Source organism: Equus przewalskii, chromosome 6 (assembly GCF_037783145.1).
Source record: "Equus przewalskii isolate Varuska chromosome 6, EquPr2, whole genome shotgun sequence".
Lineage (NCBI taxonomy): Eukaryota > Metazoa > Chordata > Mammalia > Perissodactyla > Equidae > Equus > Equus przewalskii.
Window position 1 is genome coordinate 78,789,706 of NC_091836.1, and position 27,176 is coordinate 78,816,881.

The following is a 27,176-nucleotide window of genomic DNA, read 5'->3' on the forward strand; positions in this document are numbered from 1 at the left end:
TGACATAAGAATAGTATATTAATTAATATATTTTCTTTGTATTTACAATAAATCCATTTGTTAATACTGTGATAGAAAAAATAATCAGTCCACATTATGTAGTAGAAACAGGCTTTGAGGATGATCACACTTCTCACAACAGGATTTCTCCCACAGGTAAAGTACTTTTCAACTTGACAGTCTTGGTGAAGGTAAAACCGACAGAGTACTTTACTTTAGATCAGCTGTGTCCTGGAATCAAGGAATCAAGGGGATTACCATTAAGCAAGAAGCAAAAAGCTGATTAGTTTTTCCAGGACTGTTTAAATATAGCAGTTATCATGTGAGAAGTTAACTTTACTTTGAGTTATAAAAAGTAAAAACACTAAATTGGGAAACTGCATTAATCAAAACCAGCCCCAAACCAAAAGGCCATCAATAGAAACGAAACAAGGCATTCTTATAAGCGTATCATGCATAAAAAGGATAATTACATAATACATACTTTAATGACCAGATTAATAAATAAATGAGGTACATTTTACAGTCATTGGAACAAATAAACTACATTTAACCACTTAAGTGTTACCCTGCCACTGCTTCTGTTTCAAAATATAAAGTCATATAATCACTCTAACATCTAAAAACTGCATACTTTGAATGTTTGCTTTTTTGATCCCCTTTTGAGATAAAAGGAAACTATGTAACAAAATATTATCTGAATATAAATTATCAACACCAGTATGATACATTTATCATGTAATCGCCATTTTGTATACGCACAGTGGAAGCATTGTGAAAGCTAGAAGAAAAAATGAAAATAGACTGGTCAGAATTTTAAATTTCAGACTAATCCATGATAATCTAGGACAGAAAAAAACAAAAATAGAATTCACAAAGTAGATATAACTTGATATCCTTTCCAAATTCAGTCGTCCACTGAGATGAACTTCTAAACAAATCCCTTACCTCAAAGGTAAAAAGGGAAAAGAAATGTAAATCTCTTTAGAGCTTTAGTTTTCAAGTTTATGCTCTGAAAGGAGGCTAACATTAGCCAGAACAGCAACACTATTTTTAAATATCTAGAATCTTTGCTTTTGTATTTTGTATTTGCTTTTTCTATTTTAGCTATTAGTAAAGGATAAGAGAGAAAAATATTAAATGATCAAGTCAAGGGTAAGTATGTATAGCCAGTTCATGAAAGATATTAAATTGAATGAATCAGCTGGGTCAAGAACTTCCTACTATACTGCTACTAATTATGGATAGCTACCCTTAGAATAGTAATTTAAGAGATGTCTATCATAACTACTGACAGCACTCTTCATAGTACATCTACTTCCATTTTTGCTTTCTTCTCTCCCTTCCCACTTAAATATATTATTTTAACTGTATGATAGTAAACTTTATTTTACAAATTCCTTGTTTCAATTACAGAGGTGATTTTAACACATAAACCTGCCAGTCCTGAGATGATGATGATGATAGGAAATCTAAAACCCAGATGATTTTTCACTCAAATTTCTGCTTTAGTTTTTTCTGGAAGATGGCTGGCAGAATAGAAAGCAGAGCCAAAATCATGAGAACAAATACTGAGTTCCAGGAAACAGCCTCCCCTGCTGTTGTGAGCTGGTACAGTGTTGTTCCCGCCTTAATTGCTACAAAAGAGGGAGGTGCGACACCTAAAATAAAAGGAAAAAAAACCAGAGCAAAAACAATCAATTATTTTTTAAAATTAAAGTTTTCAGTGTACATAAGATTTCTTGCAAGAATATAACAATCTCCATTTTGAAAAATTTTAATTTAAAGCCCCTCAAGTTGAAATATAAAGAATTCAAACTTTCATAATCACCTCTTAATGATAATCAATTAAAAAACCCAAGAAAAGCTTCCAGAAAATAATTTTACAAAATTTGTCAGCAACCTTAAAAATAAGAACGTGCTCTGATCTAGCAATTTCAATTTTAGGAAACACTAATGTATATGAGCAAAAATTTAGTCTTGAGAATGTTCATCAAAGCATCGTAATACTAAAAATCTGGAAACAATCTCAATGTTCAAAAATAAGATTAAGTGAACTGTCATTCATCTTTAATAGGATATACTTAAAATAAAAATGAAGTGGTAGGAGATATCAGAAATAGAAAGATACTCAAAACACGAGTAAAAAGAGCAGTTTATACAAGAGCATAGGCAGAACAATCACATTCTGTTAAAAAGCAAAACAAACTGGAAAAGTTACTTTAGCCAAAGCTGAAGTTAACTAAATCTTTAGGTATTTCAACTTGTAAAATAAGGAGATAGGGACAAAAATTCTCTTCTGATTCCATGAACGTAACATCATTTTATAAATTCCACAATTACCCCTGCTAAGATTTTTAAGTTTGTCAATGAAGTTTTTAAAAAGGAGCAATCAAAAATTGATTTTTATTATTCTTTCCAAAAGGTCCATTCTCCTAAGTATTAACTTAGGCTTTAATTTAACAGACACTCAATACATGAGGAACATGCTCATTTTGTTGGTCTTTAAACACTTCAACAGCCAGCCCTGATGGCCTAGTGGTCAAGATTCGGCGCTCTCACTTCTGCAGCCTAGGTTCGTTTCCCAGACAGGGAACCTCATCACCCATCTGTCATACTGTGGCAGCTGTGTGTTGCTGTGATGCCGAAAGCTATGCTACCAAGTATTTCAAATACCAACACGGTCACCTATGGTGGAGAGGTTTCAGCAGAGCTTCTAGACTAGACAGACTAGGAAGAAGGACCTGGCCACCCACTTCTGCAAAGACGGTGAGAGGATGGTGCAAAAAGACAGGGCAGAGTTCAGCCCTGCTGTACACAGGGTCACTAGGAGCTGGAATCAACTCAATGGCACTAACGACAAAACAATTCAACTTAAATTTGAAAGAAAAGTAGAGTCCTCTTAGTAAAGAACCACCTGACTTCACAAAATATGTAAGTGAATCTTTATGTCCACTGATTAATTTCAAAATTAAGTGGCAGCTCCTTGAAAGCAAGAACCTTTTGTTGATCCTTGCCTTCCCCATACTCTTGGTAATGCTCATTAAAAATAATTGAGGTCAATAAAAAAAAAAAACCAGGATCAATTCTTCACTGAAAATTAAAGTTCAATATTTCAGTATGTGATTAGAAGACAAGGGAGAAAATTACTCAAAAAAGGCACCTTAATTTTTTTTTCTCTCCACTGAGTGAGAGAACGGAGCTTAAAAGTCCTGCTTAATCCTGTATGATTAAAAAAAGATCCAGTAGAATGTGCTCTTCTTTAAAAGAAGTAACACAAAAATATTTAAATCGATACAAGTGAGCAAACATTTCCCAGCATCTACTTACATAAGCCAGACTCTATGCCCCAAAGTTATATATGGTGCTGGCATGTCTGCAAAGAGCATGAAATCCAGCCCAGCTGGACACTGTTAGAGATGTACACAAGGAGGTCTAACACAGTGTGAACCAGTGGCCTTACCTAGAAAAGTGCCAATAAAAAAGACTTTCAACGGCACGTTTATCACAGGAGATGTAATATTAATAAACCAATTAGGCAGAAACGGTGTTATTCTCAAAAATATAATGTAGTTAATGAGATGTTCCCTATGACGTTCAACCTGTCATAAGAAAGAAACAAATCAGGATCAAGATAAGGCTGATCTTGAAAATGAGTTGCTTAATATAAAATATCTTATTTCAAATTCTCATCCCCAATAGTTTAGAGTTTATCCAACACAAATGATCAAAACAGAGCTCGAAAATGACCATGAACTACTTATCAAATTACTCATTACCAGAGCTAAATAACATGAGATGAGAGTTTTTAAAATTGTGCTCATAGCTAAATGTCACACCACTACAGATGGTTCTGAATCAGCCTAGGTAATATGGCTCAACCACATTTTAAACCTAAACTGGCAAAATTAAACTTATAACTAGATATAAGATACACATCAAGTGACCAACTTTTCAATGTCTTTGATTTCCTACAATGTAAAGAACTAGTACAGCACATCAATAAATCTAGCCTTCAATTAAAAAAAATTCAGATAATCTTTATTTTATGTTATTACAATATACATCATATGAGTGAACACATTCATTATTGACAAATGACATTAAACAAGTATATGGAAATATTTAGCCAATCAAATAAAAGCACTGACTACAGTTTATACTCCCTACATGTTGCTTTACAAAGAATTATTGTGATTTTGGGCAAAATGCTTAGTTTCTCTTAATTTCCTAATCTGTAAAACAAAGGGGTAAAGAAGGATGATTTCTAAAATTCCTCCGGGATTTAAGTCTGTTTCTTCTGATTTTTAATAAAAGTATGATTTTCTTAGCAATACTGTTAGACCTCTCTGTGTAAGTGCTTATGTTTCTCATTGCCAGTCTTTGCGGAGATCCTGACTGAAGACAACAGTTGTTCCCACTGATGAAATGCAGTAAAGGAGCTGGCCGATACAAGCGTTTCAGTGACCCACTGACAGCACACGGCATCAACGCAAAATAGCTGACGTGTCTAAATACGTGGATGCCTTTACATCAACACTTTGACTTCTCTGCTCTGACTGAACTTACTAGGAATGAAGAATTAAAATGACCATTACAGGTACAAAAACTTCATATTTGGAATGATTAAAATTCATTATTTGCCTACCACTTGATTTTATTTTGGTCAAAAGATCATTTTTATTAAAGCCCTGAGTCTGAGTTAATTTACATAGGGACTACACACTGACCTCCCAATTAGCCAAAGAATTACATTAAATAATTGAAAAACACATGTTTACCTGCTGTGACCATTTTACTGCTTTCTCTGTTAGGTATTTGTATACAACTGGCCTCCCAACTAAATAGGAGAGCATATAGCAGAATGAGGCACCGAGTCCAGAACACTAGAAAATATCAAGAAGCCATAAGCATTTTGTATTTTTTTCATCTCATTCACATGGATATATTCACCTAAGGCAAAGCTCAACTAGTTTACTGCTTTCGCTGTATGGGGATTACTCTGCACGACAACTCTTGTGCAGAGAACAAGAACCCATCTGATCTAGTCCTCGGTCAGACCAAATTATAACTAAAATCAGACCAGCTAAAACAAACTGGCACTTGTCACTGAACCTACCAACTATATCCAAACAGTTAGTGTTAGCCTTTAGCCTAAGAATAAAACTTCAAGAGCCAATTTTTTTTTCTTTCAATTGCTGTGCTTGAAAACACCACCCCCAGCCGCAGGACTTAACTCCTCTCGTGCCCACCAACACTCTTGGACTACTTGAATTGCAAAATACAATAGGAAGGAAAGGCTAAAACAGAGCCTATAAATGCAATTAAGTCTCCGATACCCTTGTTCTAGGGAAAAAACTATCATATCTCCTTATGGAGGGACTCAGATATACTTCAACATTAAATGCCACTTAAAACCAATGAGCTTACGCTTACATAGACTACTGGGGCTAGGATGCCATCATCATCCTCATCATCTACCTAAAGCCACTTTTTTCCTAGTCTCCCAATTTCGCTTTATATACTTACCAAACAAACAAGAAATAAGGCTAGTGGAAAGGGATAAAGAAACCCTGAGAGTATACTGAGAAATATAGAGCCTGGAATAGCAAATGTTTGCAAGCTGTTAACTTCTAAGTTAAGGATTAAAACATAATTAAACGGAATTTTTAAAAGACAAATCCAACATTTCAGAAAAAAGCATCAATACAGAAGTTATCAAGTTAATAAGATTATATCCATATTCCAGTATTTAAAAATATAGTAAAATTATATCCAAAAGTTTAAAAGACATGACCCTTCAGTTGTACCACTTTTAAGTTGACCATTTACTAACATTATCATAAATACAATGCTAATAAGAGTGTTACTAAAGGAAAACATGTACCAGGATAGATAGGAACTGGGCAGTTTCGGGGGGGAAGCGGAGAAGAAAAGAGAAAGAAAAAAGAGAACGAAAAAGGTCTTCAGTCGTCTTTTAAACAATATACTTCTCTAATGCATAGGATTTAACCCCAGATGTTTTCAGGAAACATGGTTTCTGTGGAAATCTAGGTAAATAGAGGCTATAATAATTACTTATTCCTAACGTATGCACATTTACCTCAATTCACTACTCATTAAAAAAAGGACAGGGGTTGCAAAATATAGTAAAAATCACAAATCTTATTAAAACACAATTATGCTTTTTTCTACTTTCCTCTAGTTCCCAGTTTTGGCCTGGACCCCTTTTTGCCCCAACATGATTTACTTACGAGTCAGTCCAACTGAGTGAATTCCCTCAACATCTCTCCTTTCTACTTTAAAATCTCTATCTTCACCCGTTCTCCCTCTCTGTTTTTCTCTAGTTCCCACTTTGCTCATGTTTTCCTGTCAATCTCCTCTTTCTTCCTCTTGGATTCTTTCATCCTCAACTTCTTGCTCTTTCACAGGATCCCTCCTGGACAAACCCATTCAGATGCCTATAAACTAAAGAAAACCGAGGCTTTCCTTGACCAAGATATGCAACCTGACTTACCCACCCATCACTCCACTGAAACTTCTTCCTAGCCAAGAGTTCTGACTTGTTCTCAGCAGTCATTTTTTAGTGACAGCTGCACAGGATTAGACATCCTCTGGTGTGAAACTCAGCTCCAGTGAACTGTACTTTTCTTCTACATTACACATCATTCTTTCTCTAGTTTTTTTCTTCTCCTCACCCTCAACTCTGGGGTTTCTCTAAGGCGCTGTTAGCCACACGCTCCTCTACCTCTCCTTTGATAAATTCAGCAATTTCCATGTATACAGAAGTATATACGGCTTCAAGTAAATGGCCATATATACTGATAACTCTGAATTCTCTATCTCTGATTCAACTTTTCCAATCAAATACCAGTCTCAAAATTTCCATCTGTCTACTGGGTGCCTCCATTAAAAAAAAATTAATTAAAAATAAATTTTGATTATTTCAGGGCTCTTTGAAACTTTTCAAATAAGGTTCTAAACACCTATGAAAGGAGAGAAACTGCTATCATGATGCCCTAGATACCCATACACAGCTTCAACAATTAACATACAACCAATCTTGTTTCATCTATACCCCCTACACTGGATTATTTTGAAGCGAATCCCACACATATCATTTCATGTGCAACTACTTTAATACCTTTAAAAAGATAAGGATTCCTTTTCTTTTTAACATAATACCATTGTCACACATCAAGACATTAATTAACTATAATTCCTTACTATCATAAATATCTATTTAGTCTGTGTTCACATTTCCCAAATGCCTCATAATTTTTTTCTTAGATAGCTGGTTTATACAAATCAGGATCAAAATAAGGTCCACACGTGGTATTTGCTCATTATATCACTGAAGTACAGGTTCCTTTTTTTCCTTGCAATTTATTTGTTGAAGAAACCAAGTCATTGGTAAAATTCACCACTTTTTGAATTGTGCCTATTGTATCCCTTTGAGTGATTTAATTCGTTCCTCTGTCTGTTAGCTTGTAGTAAGTGTTAACAAAGCCATTCTTCTCTCTGCTTGGGAATGGAATTTGAGCTTAACTTTCCAGCTCTGTTTAGATTTGCATTTCTTTTCCCTTACACTTAAAAATCTTGGTTCTTAATGTTATAAACATAATTAACTATTTGCTTTACATACTATTAAATATATACTATATAAAATATATACATTGGTATTATTCTAAAACATTTTTTACACATTTAAAAACTTCATAGCAATATAATAACTGAAAATAGTTTAAGATTTCTTTCAAATCTTTTTTGTCCTTAAGATTTATCCCAGGAGGGATGCATAGTCAAATTACTATTTTCAAGGAGACAATTTGAAATAATTCCTCTAGATAGTCAAATCCTGACAAACTCAATATACTGTTAAATTCATTGTTTAATTTTGCTTTAGATTTTTTTTAATTTTCAAAAATTTTGGTAAAATATAACATAAAATTTACCCTTTTAGCCATTTTTAACTGTACAGTTCAGTAGCATTAAGTTCTTTCACAGTTATGCAACAACCTCCAGAAGTCCTTTCATCTTGCAAAACTGAACCTCTACACTCATTCAACAACACTCCCCCTTCGCTCCTCCCTCAGCCCCTGACAACCATCCTTCTACGTTCATTCTCTATGAATTGGACTATTCTATGTACTTCATGAAAGTGGAATCACACAGCGTATCTTTTTGTGACCGGCTAATCTTGCTTAGCATAATGTCCTCAAGGTTCGCCCATGTTGTAGCATGTGTCAGAAGTTCGTTCCTTTTTAAGGCTAAGTAACACTCCATCATACGTATGTACTACTTTTGTTTATCCATTCATCTGTTAAAGGGCACCTGGGTCGCTTCCACCTACTGACTATTGCGAATAATGCCGCTATGAACATGCGTGTGCAAATATCTCTTTAAGACCCTCCTTTCGATTCTTTTGGGTATGTACCCTGAAGTGGGACTGCTAAATCATACGATAATTCTACTTTTAATTTTTTGAGGAAACATCATACTGTTTTCCACAACGGCTGCGCCATTTTACATTACCATCAACAGGGCTCACAGGTTTTAATTTCTCCAGATCCTTGTCAACACTTATTTTCTGTTTCTTTGATAGAAACCATACTAATAGGTGTGAGGTTGCTTTAGATTTTTAAAATTCCTGTTTCTTCAGTTTGATTTAATCGGTTTTATAATTTTGTGAAATATTTACTTGGTTCTAAAGTCAAATGTACACATTGAAGTATATTTAGAGAAGTTTCACTTCCACCCTTGTTTCATCTCTCTCCCCATAGGTAAACATTTGTATCGGTTTTTTAAAGATATCCTTTCTTTTAAAAAATATAACAAAATACCTGTATGTTTACCTGTGTACTCATATTCTCCTCTTCTTAGATAAAACATAGCATCCTTAGACTATTTTGCACCTGCTCCTTTCAATTAACAATATATCCTGGAGGTAATGTGTTAACTGCATAGAGAGATACTTCTCATTCTTTTTAACAGCTATATAGTACTTCCATGTTTAGATTTACCATGGTTTATTCAACCAGTCCCCTATTGATTGACATTTGGGTATAGATACCTCTATCTGAATATTTAAAACTGAGCATATCCTAAATCAAAGTAAACGTTATCTTCCTTTCCCTACTCTAAACATGGTCCTCTACCTAGTCTTTTTTTCTCTAAAAGGCCAAAAATACAAAGTCAAAGATAACTTCCAAGAACAAGCTTGGCATAATATTCATAATTTTTGAAGCTGGGTGATGGGTACGAAGGAGTTCATTATATGATTTTCTCTACTTTTGTGTATGTTTTAAATTTTCCATAATAAAAGAAAATTTTAAGTTACTCTAAGATTTTTAGCCTCAGGGAAACAAACGAGATGATGGTGACACTTTTAACATCATCCACAGCTTAAAAGTCCTCAGTGACTACCCAATATCAAATGAATATTCTAAATTCCTTAGCCTGGTACTCAGTCTTCTATAATCTGCATGCAGTGTCTAGCCTACCTTCCTAAACTTACTTCTCAATCTTTCCCTTCTCATGCCTTACACTCCAACTAAACTTGACTACTGATCACTTTCTAACTATGCCCTGTGCTTTGTAAGCTCTGCTCTGGGATTGCTCTGTCCAAAATGACCGTGCTGTATCTCTACCCATAATTCCCCATTATTTCAGACAGAAACAGTTCTGCTTTTGAATGCTCACAACACTAGATTCGTACTTAGCATATAATTAGTACTTTAAAAAAACTGGTTAAATGAATGAATGCTAGGGTTAAAATAAGTAACTGTAATGTAAAAAGTAATTTATATATAGGAGTTTGAAGTTAGGCATTACCAATGAAGGTACTAGTCCCACACTTTGGAACAGTGGCCACTAGCCACAGGCGGCTATGGAGACAAGGAAATGCACCCAGACTGAATTGAGATGTGCTATGGGTGTAAAAAACATACTTTTCAAAAACTTAGCATGAAAAAAAGAATGTAAAATATCTCATTAATAATTTTTATGTTGATTGCATGTTGAAATGATAATATTTTTGATATACTCGTTCAAGTAAACTGTTTTATTAAAATTAATTTTAGGTGTTTCTTTTCACTTTTTCTAATGAGCCAAAGAAAATTTAAAAATTACAAGTGGTTCACATTATATTTCTGTTGATCAGCACTGTATTATATACATGTACACGTATATATACATATACATGTATATAAGTACAGCATAGAGATATATGCTCTAAGATAAAGTCTTTCTCTTTTGTTCACTGAGATTCAAAAGTGTAAAGAGAAAATTATTTAAAAAATGTATTTAACAAATTATGTTATAAAAAAATCTGAAATGTGCAATCACTACAATTACCTATTAAGCAAACTAACAATATGCAACAAAACCTGCTGAATTGACAATAATATTAACCAATAATTTATTTAAAATTAAAAATTTTAAACCAAATGTACTTTGTAATAATAAACCCATTCCTATACTTTCAATTCACTTTCTATAGGGCAGTTTATTCTTTTCTACTAATCTGCATATGGACATTAAGACAACTAGGCTACAGCATTTCTTACCCCACAGATGGTCAAGATTCATTTATGCTAACTGGCTAAGCCCTATGGGTGGGCATCCCCTTTATCCCTCAGCCATGTTTCCCTCCCAAAGTTGGGGGTGCAAAATGGGGCAAAAAAGAGGACTTTGCAAAGTAAATAGAAACCATATGCCTTGTTCACAAAATGTTTACAAAAACGTTATAGAAGCCAAATGAAAGGGATGAACCAAATTTGTTCCTTATTTGGGGAAAATATTTTAACTCACTGTTGAAGTTTATAAAGGCAAAATAACCTATAAGCCTAACACTATGGTTTTCACAGATGGGTGACAAAATGGAATTAGTAAGAAAAGGCAGCAGTTACAGAGTTCTCAAAACACTTTACAAACAATTAAATTATTTCACGAATAGCTGCCCCAAATGACCCATCAAAGATAGGAGCATAATAATTATTCTCTAAATTTTCCCCAAATTTCAATGTTTCTAATGATAAATAGAGAGGATAATGACAAAGTGCTTACGTAGAGCACATTACCTAAATAAAAATGTATCCTCACCAGGTGGGTCAAGGAGTAATGTTTGTATGAGCAGCAAAAGCTTTTGTAAAGGTACTTGTCATGAAGTTGCTTATGCTAAGAGTAATTGGTCCAGTGTGTCTAAGTACATACTCAAAACATTCGCATAAAGAGGTAACTGGAAGAACACATATATATGTTAAATATACAATATCTAATCCAATATAAATCCAAGTTAAAAAATGCTATTCAATTTTACTAGAAAAAGTTTCACTTGAAAAATCCAACACACCAGAAGAAATTCAGGAGATAAAACAGGAAGCCAGAGTGGAAATAGTTTGAGAGAATTAACAAAGTAACTCATTTGCCTTTTCAAAATAAGAGCTGGTTTAAAAAGGATGATTACCTTCACAACATCAAGAGACAATGTCTTTCATTAACAAAGATTTGAAAAATAGGTTGGATTAGAATAAAAGATACAAAAGCCAGAAATTAAAGTCCACAAATTGGAAGATTAATCACCAGTAGCACAAGCAGTTTGAAAATAGATAGAAAGAATAAAGTTATTTTCCTGACTAGTTAAAATATAACATATATTTATATAAAACAAAGAAATACATACTAAGAACTATAAAAAAATTCCTTTGACTAATTATCCTCAGGATTTTTTACAAAGAAGACAATTACAAGGAAGAAAAAATCATGAACAAAAAGATTCATACGTAACACAACATGTAGAAAAGCAATAAATTAAGTACAAATTATATCTTCAAAGCAAAAGGAAACTTTTTAAAACTTATTGTATGATCACTATTAATTCAAAATAATTATTTAAATTCAAACAATAAGATAAAAATTAAATAAGATAAATAAAATAATTATCCTCAATAATACAGAAAAATGTTTATAAGTGAAATAAGCAGAATACAAAACGATTGGTAATAAACATTCAGAAATAACAATTGAGTTGAAGATATAAGATTAAAGTGAGAATTTTTTTCATTCTAATTTTTCAATATTTTATTTAATATTGTTACACTGCATTAACAATTTTTAAAAAGAAAAATAATTAATGTATACTGAACAGCAGATCTTTTAAAACCTTTTTCTTGAACAAAACTAGAAAACATTTTCAGTTAAAAGGATACAAAATATATGTAGCAAAATAAGCTACAAGTACTTGTACATAAAAGGTGTCCTTATATTTGGATAAAACTTTTCCTAGAGCCTTGGCATCATCCATATCTCTGGGAACCTTCATATTCACTCTTTCTTCTCTAAAGAAATAAAATTAAAGTAAAAAATTTTAAAGCAGAAATTTGCCAAGATAATTAATATCAAAGTCAAGTTCAAAACATGAAGTTTTATCCAAAATGATTTGACGCCTTGATCTGTAAGTTAAGCATAAATTCACAATCTTTAAGTTGAAAAGTCTGCAAATTACTTGTTTTTTAATGCTTTAATATAATTTCATGAGACGTGTAATCTAGATATGAAAGTTCAGGATGACTCTAAAGGTTAAAAGCATTTGTTCCAACACTAGCGTAAATTTTGAATTAAGAAATGAACCAGTGACATTAACATATTTAAAACATATTTAACATCATTTTGGGTAATCCTCATGATAAGCTAAAGTCAATAATCAGTTACAACTGAAATTAAGTAAAAATTTTAATGAATTTTAATGAATTTACAGTTCCCATCTTTTCTGGAAAAGCTCAGATAAAAACTTAAACAGTTTTTTCTTTCTATTAATTTTACTTTATATTTGGTGCTTTGTTTGGAACTGAATGACTTCTTGCTTATAAAAACCTCAAATAATCACCTTTGTGTTTAATGTATATTGCGCCCATTTGTTTATAGGACAAAATTTGACTGACCTTGCACAACAATGATAAAATGCTGCTTATGTGCTATAAAAACAGCAAGTAAACTAAAATGAGCTTTTCCATTTATAAATTTAAAAACTAAAAAAATTCTTGATAGGAATGTGCATGAATGCATGCACACACACACAGAAAGAAATAAGCAGAATATAAAAGATTTATAATAGCACATTATTATATACAAGTGATCTTATCATTCTTGGAGCAGACTGGGAGCAAAGACAACCTTAACCTACACTCTATATTCTTTCCTGCTTTCAGTCAGCTCTTACTTCTTACTCCTTGATCAAAACCAGAAAGGATCTAAAATTCAACCATACTAATATTAACATAACAATATAGCATGCTATCGTCCTAAAGGTATTTACATTAATGTAAGAAACGAAAGTATTAAAATAAAAAGTTTAACCATAAACTTTCAAGGATAAGGAATTGTTAATGGACGAAAAGGAACTTCCAGATATCTTGAAATCACATTTCACAGTTATCCATTAGCACGTCAGGCTGGCCCTGGTTGAAAGTCTAACCACATTTTAGTAGTCCCTTATGCAATCTATGATTACACAAGAATGGTATTATTGTGGTTAAATAACCCTGGGATATTTTGCCCTCTTAAAGTATGTTTCAGGTCCATAATCTCTTGCCTAAAATTAAAAAAACTCTCAAAACCAAAAGTTCTTTATAATTTGTCAGCAAAAACTAACCCACAATTATATAATGTTATTTATAATCTTTAACGATGCAGATTTCTCTGCAAAAATGTCAATATATTTGATTATGGGATGCTGCCCCAGATCCTGCTGGAGGTACTCCATAATATACCATATTTATTCCATGTTATCTTTCTAAAATGGAAAAATTCTAAATCCTGAAACACATTTCACCCCCAAGGTTTTGATTAAGGAACTATGGACGTGTACTAGCTATACAAGTCTTTTATAAGGTCCCTCTCACTGTGAAAAGTACCTATTCAGCCCATATCATTTCCACAAAACAGGGAAGAGAAAAAGAGCTAGGAGACAGCGATGTGGTAGGGAAGGAAATGGATAGATAGAAGCAGACAAAAATTGATTGCAAGGAAAAGTGGGAAGGGAGAAAATGGATGGAAAAGGGGGGAAAGCAGAGAAGAGCATCAGTGTTTTTCAAACGGCAGGTTAATATCTATTATGGACTGCAAAATAAATTTATTTGGTCACTCCCAGCATTAAAAAATAAAATGAGAGGGTATTATGTTAAGCGAAATAAGCCAGACAGAGAAAGATGAACTCTATATGACTCCACTCATAGGTGGAAGTTAACATACAGACAAGGAGAACTGATCGGTGGTTACCAGAGGAAAGGCGGAGGTGGGGGGAGGCCACAAAGGGTGAAGTAGTGTACCCACAACATGACTAACAATAATGTACAACTGAAATTTCACAAGGCTGTAAACTATTATAATCTTAATTAAAAAAATAAAATAAATAAAAATAAAATAAAATAAATAGAATAGTTGAGAAAATATCAAAGACTACCACCCATTTCATGAAACTTTAACTTAGTTTTATATGCATACATGTATGCAAGTGGAGGGGGAGGATACACGTACACAGGCAGGACCATGATATAAAAATTGTATTTCTAAATGTGGTTATATTTAAAAAAAAACTTGTGAAAGCCATTAGAAAGATGAGGCCTTAATAGGAGAAGCAATGCTAGGAAAACCCTGCTCAGAAAATCAGGAGGCATACTTGGAAAGAAGCATTTAAATAGCAGCATCAATATGGACTTGCCACAAGCCATGAGAGTTGATACACAATCACCGTGACAGTTCTGTTGCTGAAAATTAGTTTAACTTTTAATCTGCTTTCATCTCTATAAATGTCTAGACATTTTCAGTTTCTTTCAGTATACTTACTCACTAAGCTGAGGAAAATTTTGATATACCAAAAACATAACAAAAGCTGCAGATAAGAAAATGGACACCAATATAAGAAGTGACATTCTTGCTGACCCAGCTTCTGCACAGGCTTTTTCTGAAAGAAAGAAAGAAAAAAGCTATAATTAAGATAAACACAAAGGAAGATAGTATTCCAAGCCAGCAAACAATTCCCTTAAAGGTTTTCCTACCAAAAAACTGTTCATGCTTTTACCCAAAACACTGTAACATAAAATTTTAAGAACTACTGTATTTGACATTTATTAACCGGGCATATTACTTTTGGGGGACATATCCATTTCAGAAGCATGAAAAACAGAACACCAAAATTTGTAGCACTGATTTGCTGATAAGCCAAAGGGGAAAAATAGGCATTGCTCTAAATGCTATCACTGACTTTTAATTTTCTCTATCTATATAAAACTCCTCTTTTCATTTGAGGAAGAGTGGCCCTGAACTAACACCTGTGCCCATCTTCCACTATTTTGTATGTGGGATGATGCTCCAGCATGGCTTGATGAGCAGTGCGTAGGTCTGCTCCCAGGATCTGAACCCACGAACCCCAGGTCGCCAAAGTGGAGCATGTGAACTTAACTATGCCACCAGGCCAGCCCCCTACTCTACCTATTTTATAGGTTAAGTAAACAGAGGCCCAAAGGAGGTTGCACTAGCTACTAAAAAAAATCCTAAGCAACCCAATAGTGTGAAGTATATCTCCATGTTAATATCCATTTACAGTCAACTCATAATTTTTGCTGAAAGAAATTGCTGAGGTTAGTGCTTTGATATACTAAGTATAAATTATCCTTACTTGTTCGTTAAAGCAGGCTTTCTGAAAGATAATATTAAGGTTTATCAAGTTCTAGTATGTGAACACTAAATGTAAAAACATTTATCTTTTCTAATTTTCTGTAATCTAAACATATCACTAATCAGCCTCACCTCCCAACTAGCCCCTATCATTTTAACTTTGTTATATTTCATCTTAATCTCAAAAAGGACTTTACTTCAAAAACCAAGTCACAAATGGAAACTTATTTGCTCATATCATACTTTTAAATTTACTGCAGGAAGAAATGGGAGCATAAAATAATACAAAAGATGCTTTCAATGGAGTAATAAACCAGGCATGCCTACCACTTAATACTCTAGTTCATTAATTCACTGATGCATTTGTATGTACGCCTTTTAGTAGCACGCAGAACTAAACAGAGACTTTAAACATCTGAGGTGGGTCAAATATGAAAATGTCTCTGCAGAATCTTATGATAACAAGCGCTTAACTGCCCATATCTGTGCCCTGATTGTGATATCTAATTCAATGCATATCTTGAGGACTTAATTAACCATATATACTCACCCTGAAAAGAGAAACAAAGAAGCAATTAGCAAAAAGTTATAAAAATATCAGTGTGCACTTAAAGCAATTCAACCAAAAACGCAGTTTTCGTTTGCAAATAGAGAACCTATTTAAACACAAACTGTGCTCAAAGGCCCAAATGGCTATTTTCCTACTGTATTAAATAAAGAAGTACTCTACTGAAAAAGGAATAAGGGTAGTATACAAATATTGAGGGGTTTTTTTGGCATAGTTTGGTACAGGCTGATCAAAGTAAAGACACGTTAACACATAAATAGTATAATTTTTCCAGAGGCCTATTTCTTCTTAAAGGTATGCTACTTTTTTTTTAAAGCTTTGCACCTGAGCTAACAGCTGTTGCCAATCTTCTTTTTTGTCCCCCATGCTTTTTCTCCCCCAACCCCCCCAGTACGTAGTTGTATATTTTTAGTTGTGGGTCCTCCTAGTTGTGGCATGTGGGATGCCACCTCAACGTGGCCTGATGAGTGTTGCCACATCCACACCCAGGATCCGAACCGGGGAAACCCTGGGCTGCCGAAGGCGGAGCGCGAGAACTTAACCACTCGGCCACGGGGCCGGCCACACGTATGCTTCTTTTAAATCTACCTGGAATTAACTTGCCCAGCCCTCACTTTTCACTTACTTCCCTGCCAGAATCAGATCCAGAGTACAAAAGGACTAATACAAATAATTTAATATTATGGGTATCTTTTAAACTCTTCAAAACCATTGGTTTTTTGTTTTTCATCCTATAGATACTTGTGGACACAAGAACTACTGCTAAGAATAAAGGGCTGATTTCCCCCCCTTTCTTGGAACTTGTCTTTAGGACTTCAACCACGCAAGGTCTGCAATCAAATGTGGAGCTGGTTAGGACTACCTGCTGAGCATCTATCAGGTACAAAATGTTTTGCTCAATCTCTGCTCCTAAGAAACTGATACCTTCATTAGCTAGACTCCCAAGCAAGAGTACAAAGGCGCTTTGAGTTTATAAGAAAGCAAGATTACTGGGCTGGAGTGATGCAGGCAAGATTGACAGAGCAGGTAGAAATTCAGTTGAAGACTAAAAGACGAGAACAGTGTACAGCCTGCTAACTTGTACTGTAGCTAAATACATTTTTAAAGACTTCAACAGGTAATACAGTCTTCTTAAATCAAAAATTAAATAAGACATTTAGCATGCTAGCTCCAAGATTAAACTATATATTTTTTTCCCATTATTAATTCACCCGTCCTAAGTAAGAGGTCAGAGGGGAGAAAGGTGTCAGACAATCTTCGACTAGACTACAGAACACAGCTCTGACTGTTCTTTGAATTCACATCTCTCTGATTGCTACTTGTCTTACAGTTGGATGATGAAATATATTAACATCTGAACAAAATTAACCTCTGGGTTTAACTTGCTACCTAAGCTCTTCACTCTCTAAAATTAGGTAAACTTTTCCAAGCATTGTGTTGAACAGTAACACAAGAAAACAACGATAAGAATGCAATAAAACTAAGCGACATTCAATTTTGAAGCTCTCCCTTCTTTCACATAAACATATAGAGTGTTGGCTATTATGATTCAACAATTCTTCTTGAGTATAACTCTCATAAATCCAGAGACTAGAACATAATTCATTTAGAGTTCCAAACAGAGACAGAAGTTAAAAATATTGTTTTAGTGCTAATTCTACATCTAAATGTGCAGCATATATATTTATAATGTGCATCCTGGGGCCGGCCCTGTAGCCGAGTGGTTAAGTTCATGTGCTCCACTTCGGCGGCCCATGGTTTCGCTAGTTCGGATCCTGGGCGCAGACATGGCACCATTCATCAAGCCATGATGAGGTGGTGTCCCACATAGCACAACCAGAAGGAGCTGCAGCTAGAATATACAACCATGTACTGAGGGGCTTTGGGGAGAAGGAAAAACAAAAAAAAAGAAGACTGGCAACAGATGTTAGCTCAGGTGCCGATCTTTAAAAAAAAAAAAAAGTGCATCCTTCTGGTTGCATCAGACACGTGTTATTTAGCATGTAGAGCTACCCACAACAGTACTTTATACATTCCACTAACCTCCAGATCTTCCAGGATACTAAATTCCAATCCGAATTATGCCATCAGCTGCTTTCCAACCTCCTCCCAGACCAAAGGTACTGTTAGAGAAAGTCAGATCATCATGTTCCCTTGGCCTACAAGTTCACATACTTTTCTATCTTCAATTAAGGTTATTACTGGCAAACAATAATCCTCTTACAGTACTCTCCAAAAGGGCTATTTCAAGTCTCTTCAAGCCTTTAATTCTACCTTCTTTTTTTTTTTTTAAGATTTTATTTTTCCTTTTTATCCCAAAGCCCCCTGGTACATAGTTTGTATTTTTAGTTATGGGTCCTTCTACTTGTGGAATGTGGGATGCGGCCTCAGCATGGCTTGACAAGCAGTGCCGTGTCCGTGCCCAGGATTCAAACTGGTGAAACCCTGGGCCGCCAAAGCAGAGCGTGCTAACTTAACCACTCAGCCACGGGGCTGGCCCCTAATTCTACCGTCTTTTATTCTCAACCAATGACACTGCCTCCACACTTTAGTGAGCTCCCCAATCTCTACCTCAAGATCTGTTCACGAAATTATCTTCCCTTGTCCCTTTCCCCTTATCTTTGCATTAAACACCAACACACTTCCTTCCCGATCTTGCTTTCAGAATTATCTCTTCTCCATTCACCCAATTCTTCCCCCTTAACAAGTACCTTTTCTTTAACTTCTAATATGCATATATCCATCCTGAAGAACCGTAACTTAACTTTAATGCCCCTGTAGTAGCTCCGTATTTCTCTTACTATTTTCATATAAAAACCTTTTGGAAATCAAAATCTTCTTACATCTACACGATCTCAGGAATGACTTTTACTGGTCATGTAGTCCACTAGTTCTCAACACTCAGTGTTTTCTAGACCTACTTGATCCTACCATGCAGGAAGCAAAAGACCCGTCTCTCCTGAGGACATAAATTTACAGGGCCTCTAATACGTTTTGTAAGGTCACAAGAATCTACTGTAATACTGTTGGAAGTAAATTTTATTTCAAAATTTTTAAAATTAATAATCTAAAATGGTAGTATCATCAAGTATAAATTTAAACAGCTAACATAACTATAAAATACAAAGAATTAACTCTTAAACTCAAACACACAGAAAGTATGTTTGTAGGTAGCAGAAGGAAACACCACTACCAATTTTGTATAAGCTCATTCTCTAAGGTTATGCCCTGCAACTCGGCTACCACTCAAACTACACACCTCACTCACTACCATCTAACCACCTTCAGGCACTTGCCCCATTCACCGAAGGCTGAGACCAAGCTCATAGTAAACTTCTTCATAATCCTAAAAGATTCATCATCCATTTAGATGCTCCATCCAGCATCAAAATTCATTTCTATTCACTTTAGCCACCCACTTCCAGGGGTACACTAAGTTCTCATATCACCTGAGATCGCTCTACCCTGGACATTTTAAATTCCAATATGCCATTCATTGATCACCTTTATTCTCTCATGAGCTTACTCCTCCATTTTCTCCCTTTTGTTGGCTCTTCACTTCTCTTCCTTCCATGCCCAGCAACTTCACGTTCTATCACCTGAAGCAGTACTTTGATTGGAATCTTTATCCTCTCTTTCTATCTAATCTAAACCAAAATCAGACTACAAGTTCCCTTTCTTCTTTCCTACACCAAGATGGTTGAGCACAAATAGAGAAAAATCATGAGTGACCCATCATAGAGATCCATCCATGTCTTTGGGAAAACTGACTTAACTTCATTCCTACTCCCTTTTTTAGGTGTGAAACATGAATCAGGCTGAGCCAGTCAGGTTATCATTACCTTCTGCTAACAGTGATAGGTTCAGGGATAAGCATTTGATCTGAGGCAGTCTAATCAAGAGTGAATATCTAGACTTTTATTGGTAATGCTAGGGAGAAGATTCTCAAAATTATCAAGGAAGGATTTAGCTCACCTGGACTTTCAAGAGGAATCAAGCTTAAGGGAAAGCTGACATCAAGTAAGCAAACCAAGATATGAAAGAAATCCAATCTTGATGATATCATTGAGCCACTGGTTCCAGAATGGAGCCAGTGAATCCCACTTAATCTCCCAACTTTTTAGTTATATGATCCAATAAACTTCCTTTCAGCAAGGGTTTCAATTGTGTTATCTATTGATTATAGGCAAAAGAATCCTGATACATAACATTTGGGTTAAGACTGGCATCAACATATCACACTAATACTCTGGCTGATATCCAGCAGCCAATTTTTGTCTTAGTTCCCAGTTATCAGTAATCGGAGCTGCCTTCGTCCTCTAAGCCGGTACCTTGCTCATAGCAGATGCTCAGAGTATTTGATAAACCAAATAGCAAGGCAGGATCTAGAACAGGCATCTGAGAAGGATTTATTATCCAAATTCAAACGATACTGCCTTCTAAACTCAGTAAAACCAACTTTAGGACAGCATTTCTCAAACAGTTTTGGCTGCATTCCACAATAAGCAATGTATTTTATATCATGATCTGGTACACACAAAATCTATATAACTGAAAAATAAAATTCAAAGAAACAATACTTACCCCCTCCTATATGCAAAGCACTCTATTTTCTGTTCCATTTTTTCAAACAGCTCATCCTCACCCATCAAATTGATTTCACACCACTCACAAGGGTAAGGATCTATATATTGAAAAACACGGTCCTAGAAGTTCTCTTAAATCAAAATGGGGAACTTCTATGACTTGCTAGCAAACAGACCAGCCACGGCAAACAACACAAAAGAAAAGAAAATACCCCGGCCAATGAACCCTCGCACACAGATTAGGTCAAGACCCTCTTAAGTGGTTCCAGCTCTTGCCTCTCACCCTTCCTCATCACACAAGAATTAGACTTGCAGTGTTACTGCCTTGCTCAAGTCTCCATAGTGGTCCTCAGTCTATAAGGCTCAGATGTTAGACTAGAGACCAAAGTCATGCAAGGAACCCATAAATGTATCAGACTGCATATAGAGTGTAAAATATTTCAAACATACCCACAATTACAACTACTTATCAAAGCTACGTGGATGTGTCAGTTAATAAAACTACAAATTCACTTAAAATGTCGTGGAATTTATAGGAATGTTCTATTGTTACGTATTTCTCAATCAAGAGTTACTAAAGTTTTTCTCTCTTTTCCAAAACGTTCCCTTTTTTGAATGCCAAGAAACCACCTGCAAGGAACAAAAACTGTTTTTCATCACCCGGTAAATCAGTTGCTAAATAGCTGCTAATCACCACGGAGTACCAGCAGCAAGTATGGGTCATGTAATGGGTCAACAAAATCTTCTGCCCACAGAGAGAATTCCTAACACTAATTAAAGAGAGACAGACAAATAGAAAGAGAGAGGCAGAGAAGAAAAAGAAAAAACTGGGAATTATTAAGAAACAGGATGGATCAAAAAACTTCCTTTGCCTAGCATTTAAAACCCACTATACTGACACCATTTTGACCATGGCCAACCTTATCTTCCACAGCCAACAGAAATCTTCTACTCCTGACAAGCTAATCTCTTTATTGACATACACAAAGCTTCACACTAACCTTCAAGTGTAATGTTACCCCTGCCCAGAATCCCCTTCCCTTCTCTCTACTAATCTAGATCCGACTTCTCCATGAAGGCATGTCTTCGCATCTCCTCCCTCTGTCTTCCTAGAGATTTGTAGTCCAGAGAAGTCATTTGACAGCATCGTAAAAATAATTGTTAAGATTAGCTCAAAATGGGTTAAAGAGTTGAATGTAAGACATGGAACCATAAAACTCCTAGAAGAAAATATAGGCAGTACTCTCTTTGACATTGGTCTTAGCAGTACCTTTTTGAATATCATATCTCCTCAGGCAAGGGAAGCAAAAGAAAAAAAATAAACAAATGGGACTACATCAAACTAAAAAACTTCTGCACAGCAAAGGAAACTATGAAGAAAATGAAGACAACTCACCAACTGGGAGATAATATTTGCAAATCACATATCTGATAAGTGGTTAATATCCAAAATATTTAAAGAACTCATACAACTCAACAACAAAAAAACAAACAACCCAATCAAAAATGGGCAGAGGGGGCCCGCCCCGTGGCCAAGTGGTTGAGTTCATGCACTCCACTTTGGCAGTCCAGGATTTCACTGGTTCAGACCCTGGGTGCAGACTTAGCACGGCTCATCAAGCCATGCTGAGGCAGCATCCCACATAGCACAACTAGAAGGACCCACAACTAGAATACACAACTAGAATATGTACTAGGGGGCATTGGGGAGAAGAAGACAAAAAAGACCGGCAACAGATGTTAGCTCAGGGCCAATCCTTTAAAAAAAAAAAAGGGTAGAGGATACAAACAGGCATTTTTCCAAAGAAGATATACAGATGGCCAATAGGCACATGAAAGGATGTTCAACATCACAAATCACTAGAGAAATGCAAGTCAAAACTACAATGAGATACCACCTCACATTCATCAGAACGGCTATTATTAAAAAGACAAGAAATAAGCATTGGAGAGGATGTGGAGAAAAAGGAATCCTCATACACTGCTGGTGGGAATGCAAATTGGCACAGCCACCATGGAAACTAGTACGCAGATTTCTCAAAAAATTAAAAATCGAAATACCATATGATCCAGCCACTCCACTCCTGAATATTTATCCAAAGAACATGAGAACATTAATTCAAAAAGATATATGCACTCCTATGTTCACCCCAGCATTATTCACAATAGCCACGACTTGGAAGCAACCTAAGTGCCCATCAACAGATGAATGGATAAAGAAGATGTGGTATATGTACATACTATGGAATACTACTCAGCCATAAAAACACACAAAATTGTGCAACTGGCGATAACATGGATGGACCTTGAGGGTATTATGCTAGGCAAAATAAGCCATATGAAGAAAGACATTACCGTATGACTTCACTCATATGTAGAAAATAAACAAACACATAGATACAGAAAACAGATTGGTGGTTACCATAGAGAAAGGGGGTGGGGAGAGGGTGAAAGGGATAAACAAGCATGTATGTATGGTGACAGATGGCAACTAGACTTTTGATGGTGAACATGATGCAGTCCATACAGAAGTCAAAATACACTTGAAGTCAAGTGCACTTGAAATTTACATAATGTTACAAACCAATGTGACCTCAATACAATAAATAAAAAATAATAATTGTGTTGAATGTGTTGTTCTAATAACAAAATAAACAATTGTAAAAGCACTTTGGAAGTTTCAAGGTTTTATTTTCTGAACAGCTTTAGGTAAAAAAAAAAAAAAAAGGTAATAAAACAACTGACTGCCATTGCAAACCAAATGACAATCTTTAGGAGTGCCCTATTAGGAAAACACTTTTTCAGGAAACCCTTGGATTACTGTCGCTCTCAGTAGCAGCATCTTCAAAACGATGTTCCTATAGAGTGGATTTATACTTTGATAACAACTCATTTCTGGGTTTTTGAAGTTATTTGGCTCTACTGTCTACAAGGTGGAAAAATACCCAAATATATTAAGCTTACAGAGCCAAATTAGACTGCAGACATTTTAAATTATTTGAAAATAAAATACCAAGCTCTGCTGGACATTCTTTTTAAAATTTAATATACCTTAAATTTGATTCAAAAAATATTTCTGCTGAATGTTAAACATTTTATCTCCATACATATATTTTTTAAGTGTACAATACTTTATTGTTGACTATAGTTACAATGTTGCTAGCCCCTCTTAAAAGACCCTCTTCCTACCCATCACTGGTGGTGGAACACATCAGTGTAAGCTGTAGACAACTTAATGGCTATTTGCTAGGATTTCTTCAAGTTTTATGGGCTTTAAAAGCATTTAAAGAGCTTATTCATTTTAACTACTAAGAAGCAATGAAAAACTCCATGCCAAGATGGAATCAAAGTATTTAGTTTCTAAGTATGCTTTTTTCCTTAAAATAGCTAAAGCCCTGAAAAGTGTCAGGATGGTGTAATGGGAAAAAAAAGCTTGAGAATAAGAGATCTTAACTATAACAGTAATTGCTGACGATTATTTATCCCTCATTTCATATAAACCAAGCATAACACTAAATCCTTTACATGAATTATTTTGTTTAATCCACGCACCAATCTAAGTAGATACTATTATTATTATCATCATCCCCACGGTACAGTTTAGACACTTAGCTTTTGAAAGATAACAAATCCAAAGTCATAAGTAAGTGGTAGAGCAGGGACTCAAACCCAAGTGTTCCTGGCACCTAGAAGTGGTACCCGGACGTAGTTAAGCGCTTGCTCTCAACTACTACTTTACTAATCTGGCTTTGTGACTCTGCAAGTTATATATCCACTCTGGGCTTCAGTTTCCTCATCTGTAAAAATAAAGCAAGGAATGCTAAAGTTCCCTCCAGCTCTCCCTAGCCTCAGTATTATCAACCTTACCATCTCCCTAGGCGTCAACAAGCCAGTGTTATTCCTTCTTTCGACTGAATTCAACTAAAAAAGAATTTACGACGCACCTGCTAAGTGTCCGGCCTTGTGATGGGCAGCGGCCCAAATGCAGGTCTCCCACTCGCTCTGCTCCCGCCCTTGGGTGCCAGCAGGCCCCCGTTCCCCTGGCAAGTCCCTGGGATGGGCTAGGGTCCTTTCCCGTCCGGAGTCCCTTCCGGCACACTCCCGCCTCAGGGCCAACCCCAGCTCTGGTTCCCGGGTCTACTCACCCTTCAGGTGGTCTCCCCTGCCCGGTGCCGTGGGACCCCGAGTCCCGGCTGCCTTCTCCCCCGCAGGGGTCGTATGGAGTGCCCCCGTCTGCGATCGTTCGGCAACTCTGCCTTTCGCCATGGCTGCAGCAGGGAAGGTGGAGGGAGCGGGGTGATGCCGCAACCCCTTGACAACAACAACTCGGCCGCAGGGTCCTTAAAACACCCACTGGCCACAGCCAGAGCTACTTCCGGGGCGACTGCCTCGCCTAAGACGACCTCAGCCCCGCAAGCACAGCGACGCTAGGCTGAAACCTAGATCGCCCACTCGGACTACGCTCCGCCCTGCCCCGCCCCGCCCCGCCCCCGAGCCTCGCGCGCTCGCGCCCGCCCAGTAACCGCGAGACAAGTCAGGGCCCCGGCACGCCCCATTCGTGGCCCCGCCCCTCCGCGCGACAGCGGGAAGCATGCGCAGTCGCGGCACCGGAGTCACGCGGCGTGGCTCGAAGACGCAGACATCTAATACGCAGCTTTAATTATCCGGAAGTGCCGTCCCAGCGACTTCAAACCCTTTGTGTGTGCTGCCGGAAGTTCCCGTAAATGATTAGTTGGCGTTTCGGAGCAAATGCTGAATCAGCCCGGCTCTTCTGTCCACCAGTTCCACAGGCTGCTGTCTCCAGTCTGGAGGGGTTAGATAATACTTGGACTGAAGATGTTGGAAAACATAAAGCCTGAGCCGAACCTACCGAGTTTCAGGAAACTAAGGCTCAGGGAGGAGCTATAACCTGTGAAGGTCACAGGGTGGTAGAAATAGGTTTAGAATTGGGATTTTCTTGTTCCCAAGCGAATGCTTTCGCTTAGCAAAACCGTGCGCCTCTCGCTAGTAAACCCAGCTCGGCTCATGTAGCTTTTCCTCTTGCTAAACCCAAGTGCCTTGTTGAGCAGCGATTTCTTCCCCTCCTACCTCTCAGCTGTATTTGGCTTACTCATTGGTGAGTGTACTGGAATGCCCTCTTGAAAGCAGCTTGGCGGTGTGTATAAGAATACTGATTGTTCCTATCATGCGGGCTTAACGACAGGAATAAAATCTGAGAAATGTGTCGTTAGGAGATTTCGTCGTTGTGGAACATCATGGAGTGTACTTACACAAACCTAGATGGTAGAGGCTACTACATCCCTAGGCTATGTGGTACAGCCTATTGCTCCTTGTCCCACTGGAAGGTCTTCGGGGCAATACCAGGCATGGAGCTGCCATCTCCTGTGATAACAATGCCTTCTGGAATACCTCCTGAAGGACCTGCCTAAGGCTCTTCTTGAGGAAGTGCCACTCTTTTCAGACGTATGTCGGTGGTGGTTTGTTTCTTTTTTTCATCATAGATTTGCTTGTAAGCAGTTAGTGCGCCATGAACATTCCTCTCTGTTAATGAAAACCTTTTGGTGTTGGGTGTCCATGTTTTCAAACTTTTTAAGGAGATTGTTGAGATGTGCAAAAGCTTCTGCTAAACCCTTCGCTGTATATTTTTCTTGAGGGGGGGTGTTCTTTTTTTCTTCTGCAGTTTCCTTTTCTCTTGCCTCTTCAGCTATGTGTTCCTGTTCCAGTTCCAACAACTCCTCATTAATCAATTCCTCAGGAACCACCTCTAGGAGCTCCTCAGTGTCATCCTCGTCCACACCCAAGTTAAGTTGTTTGCCATCTCAACCACAGCCTTGTTGAGTTTTGCAACCTCATCTTTGGCAAATCCTTTGGAGTCATGGACGAATCTCTTGAGTATCTTCTGCAGATGCCATTCATTTACTTCTTGGTGATTCACCCCATGCCCAAGCAAAGTTCTTGATGCAGTCATAGATGTTGTAATCCTTCAAGAATTTTATCGGTGTCTTCTTACTTTCTTCCTCAGTTGCGGCAGTAGCCTGGGCAAAGGTCCTCCTCAGATAGCAGGCCTTAAAAGCTGCTATAACTTTTTTTTTTTTTTGGAGGAAGATTAGCCCTGAGCTAATGTCTGCTGCAAATCTTCCTCTTTTTGCTGAGGAAGACTGGCCCTGAGCTAAGATCCATGCCCATCTTCCTCTACTTTATATGTGGGATGCCTACCACAGCAGGGCTTGACACACAGTGCATAGGTCCACACCTGGGATCTGAACCAGCGAACCCCGGGCCACCAAAGCAGAATGTGCAAACTTAACGGCTGCACCACTGGGCCGGCCCATAAAAACTGCTATAAC

At 36.7% G+C, this 27,176-nt stretch overlaps 1 protein-coding gene across 1 annotated transcript; it reads right to left on the minus strand.

Annotated features, from left to right (window-relative positions):
- Nucleotides 1-25,915, minus strand: TMEM41B (transmembrane protein 41B). The gene is made up of 7 exons (XM_008513868.2): nucleotides 24,975-25,915; nucleotides 14,845-14,962; nucleotides 12,210-12,338; nucleotides 5,530-5,623; nucleotides 4,782-4,886; nucleotides 3,464-3,602; nucleotides 1-1,661 (listed from the first exon to the last, which is right to left on the minus strand). The coding sequence occupies exons 1-7, from the start codon at nucleotides 25,093-25,095 to the stop codon at nucleotides 1,492-1,494; spliced, it is 876 nt and encodes a 291-aa protein (XP_008512090.1). The 5' UTR covers nucleotides 25,096-25,915; the 3' UTR covers nucleotides 1-1,491.
- Nucleotides 25,916-27,176: the final 1,261 nt, after the last annotated feature.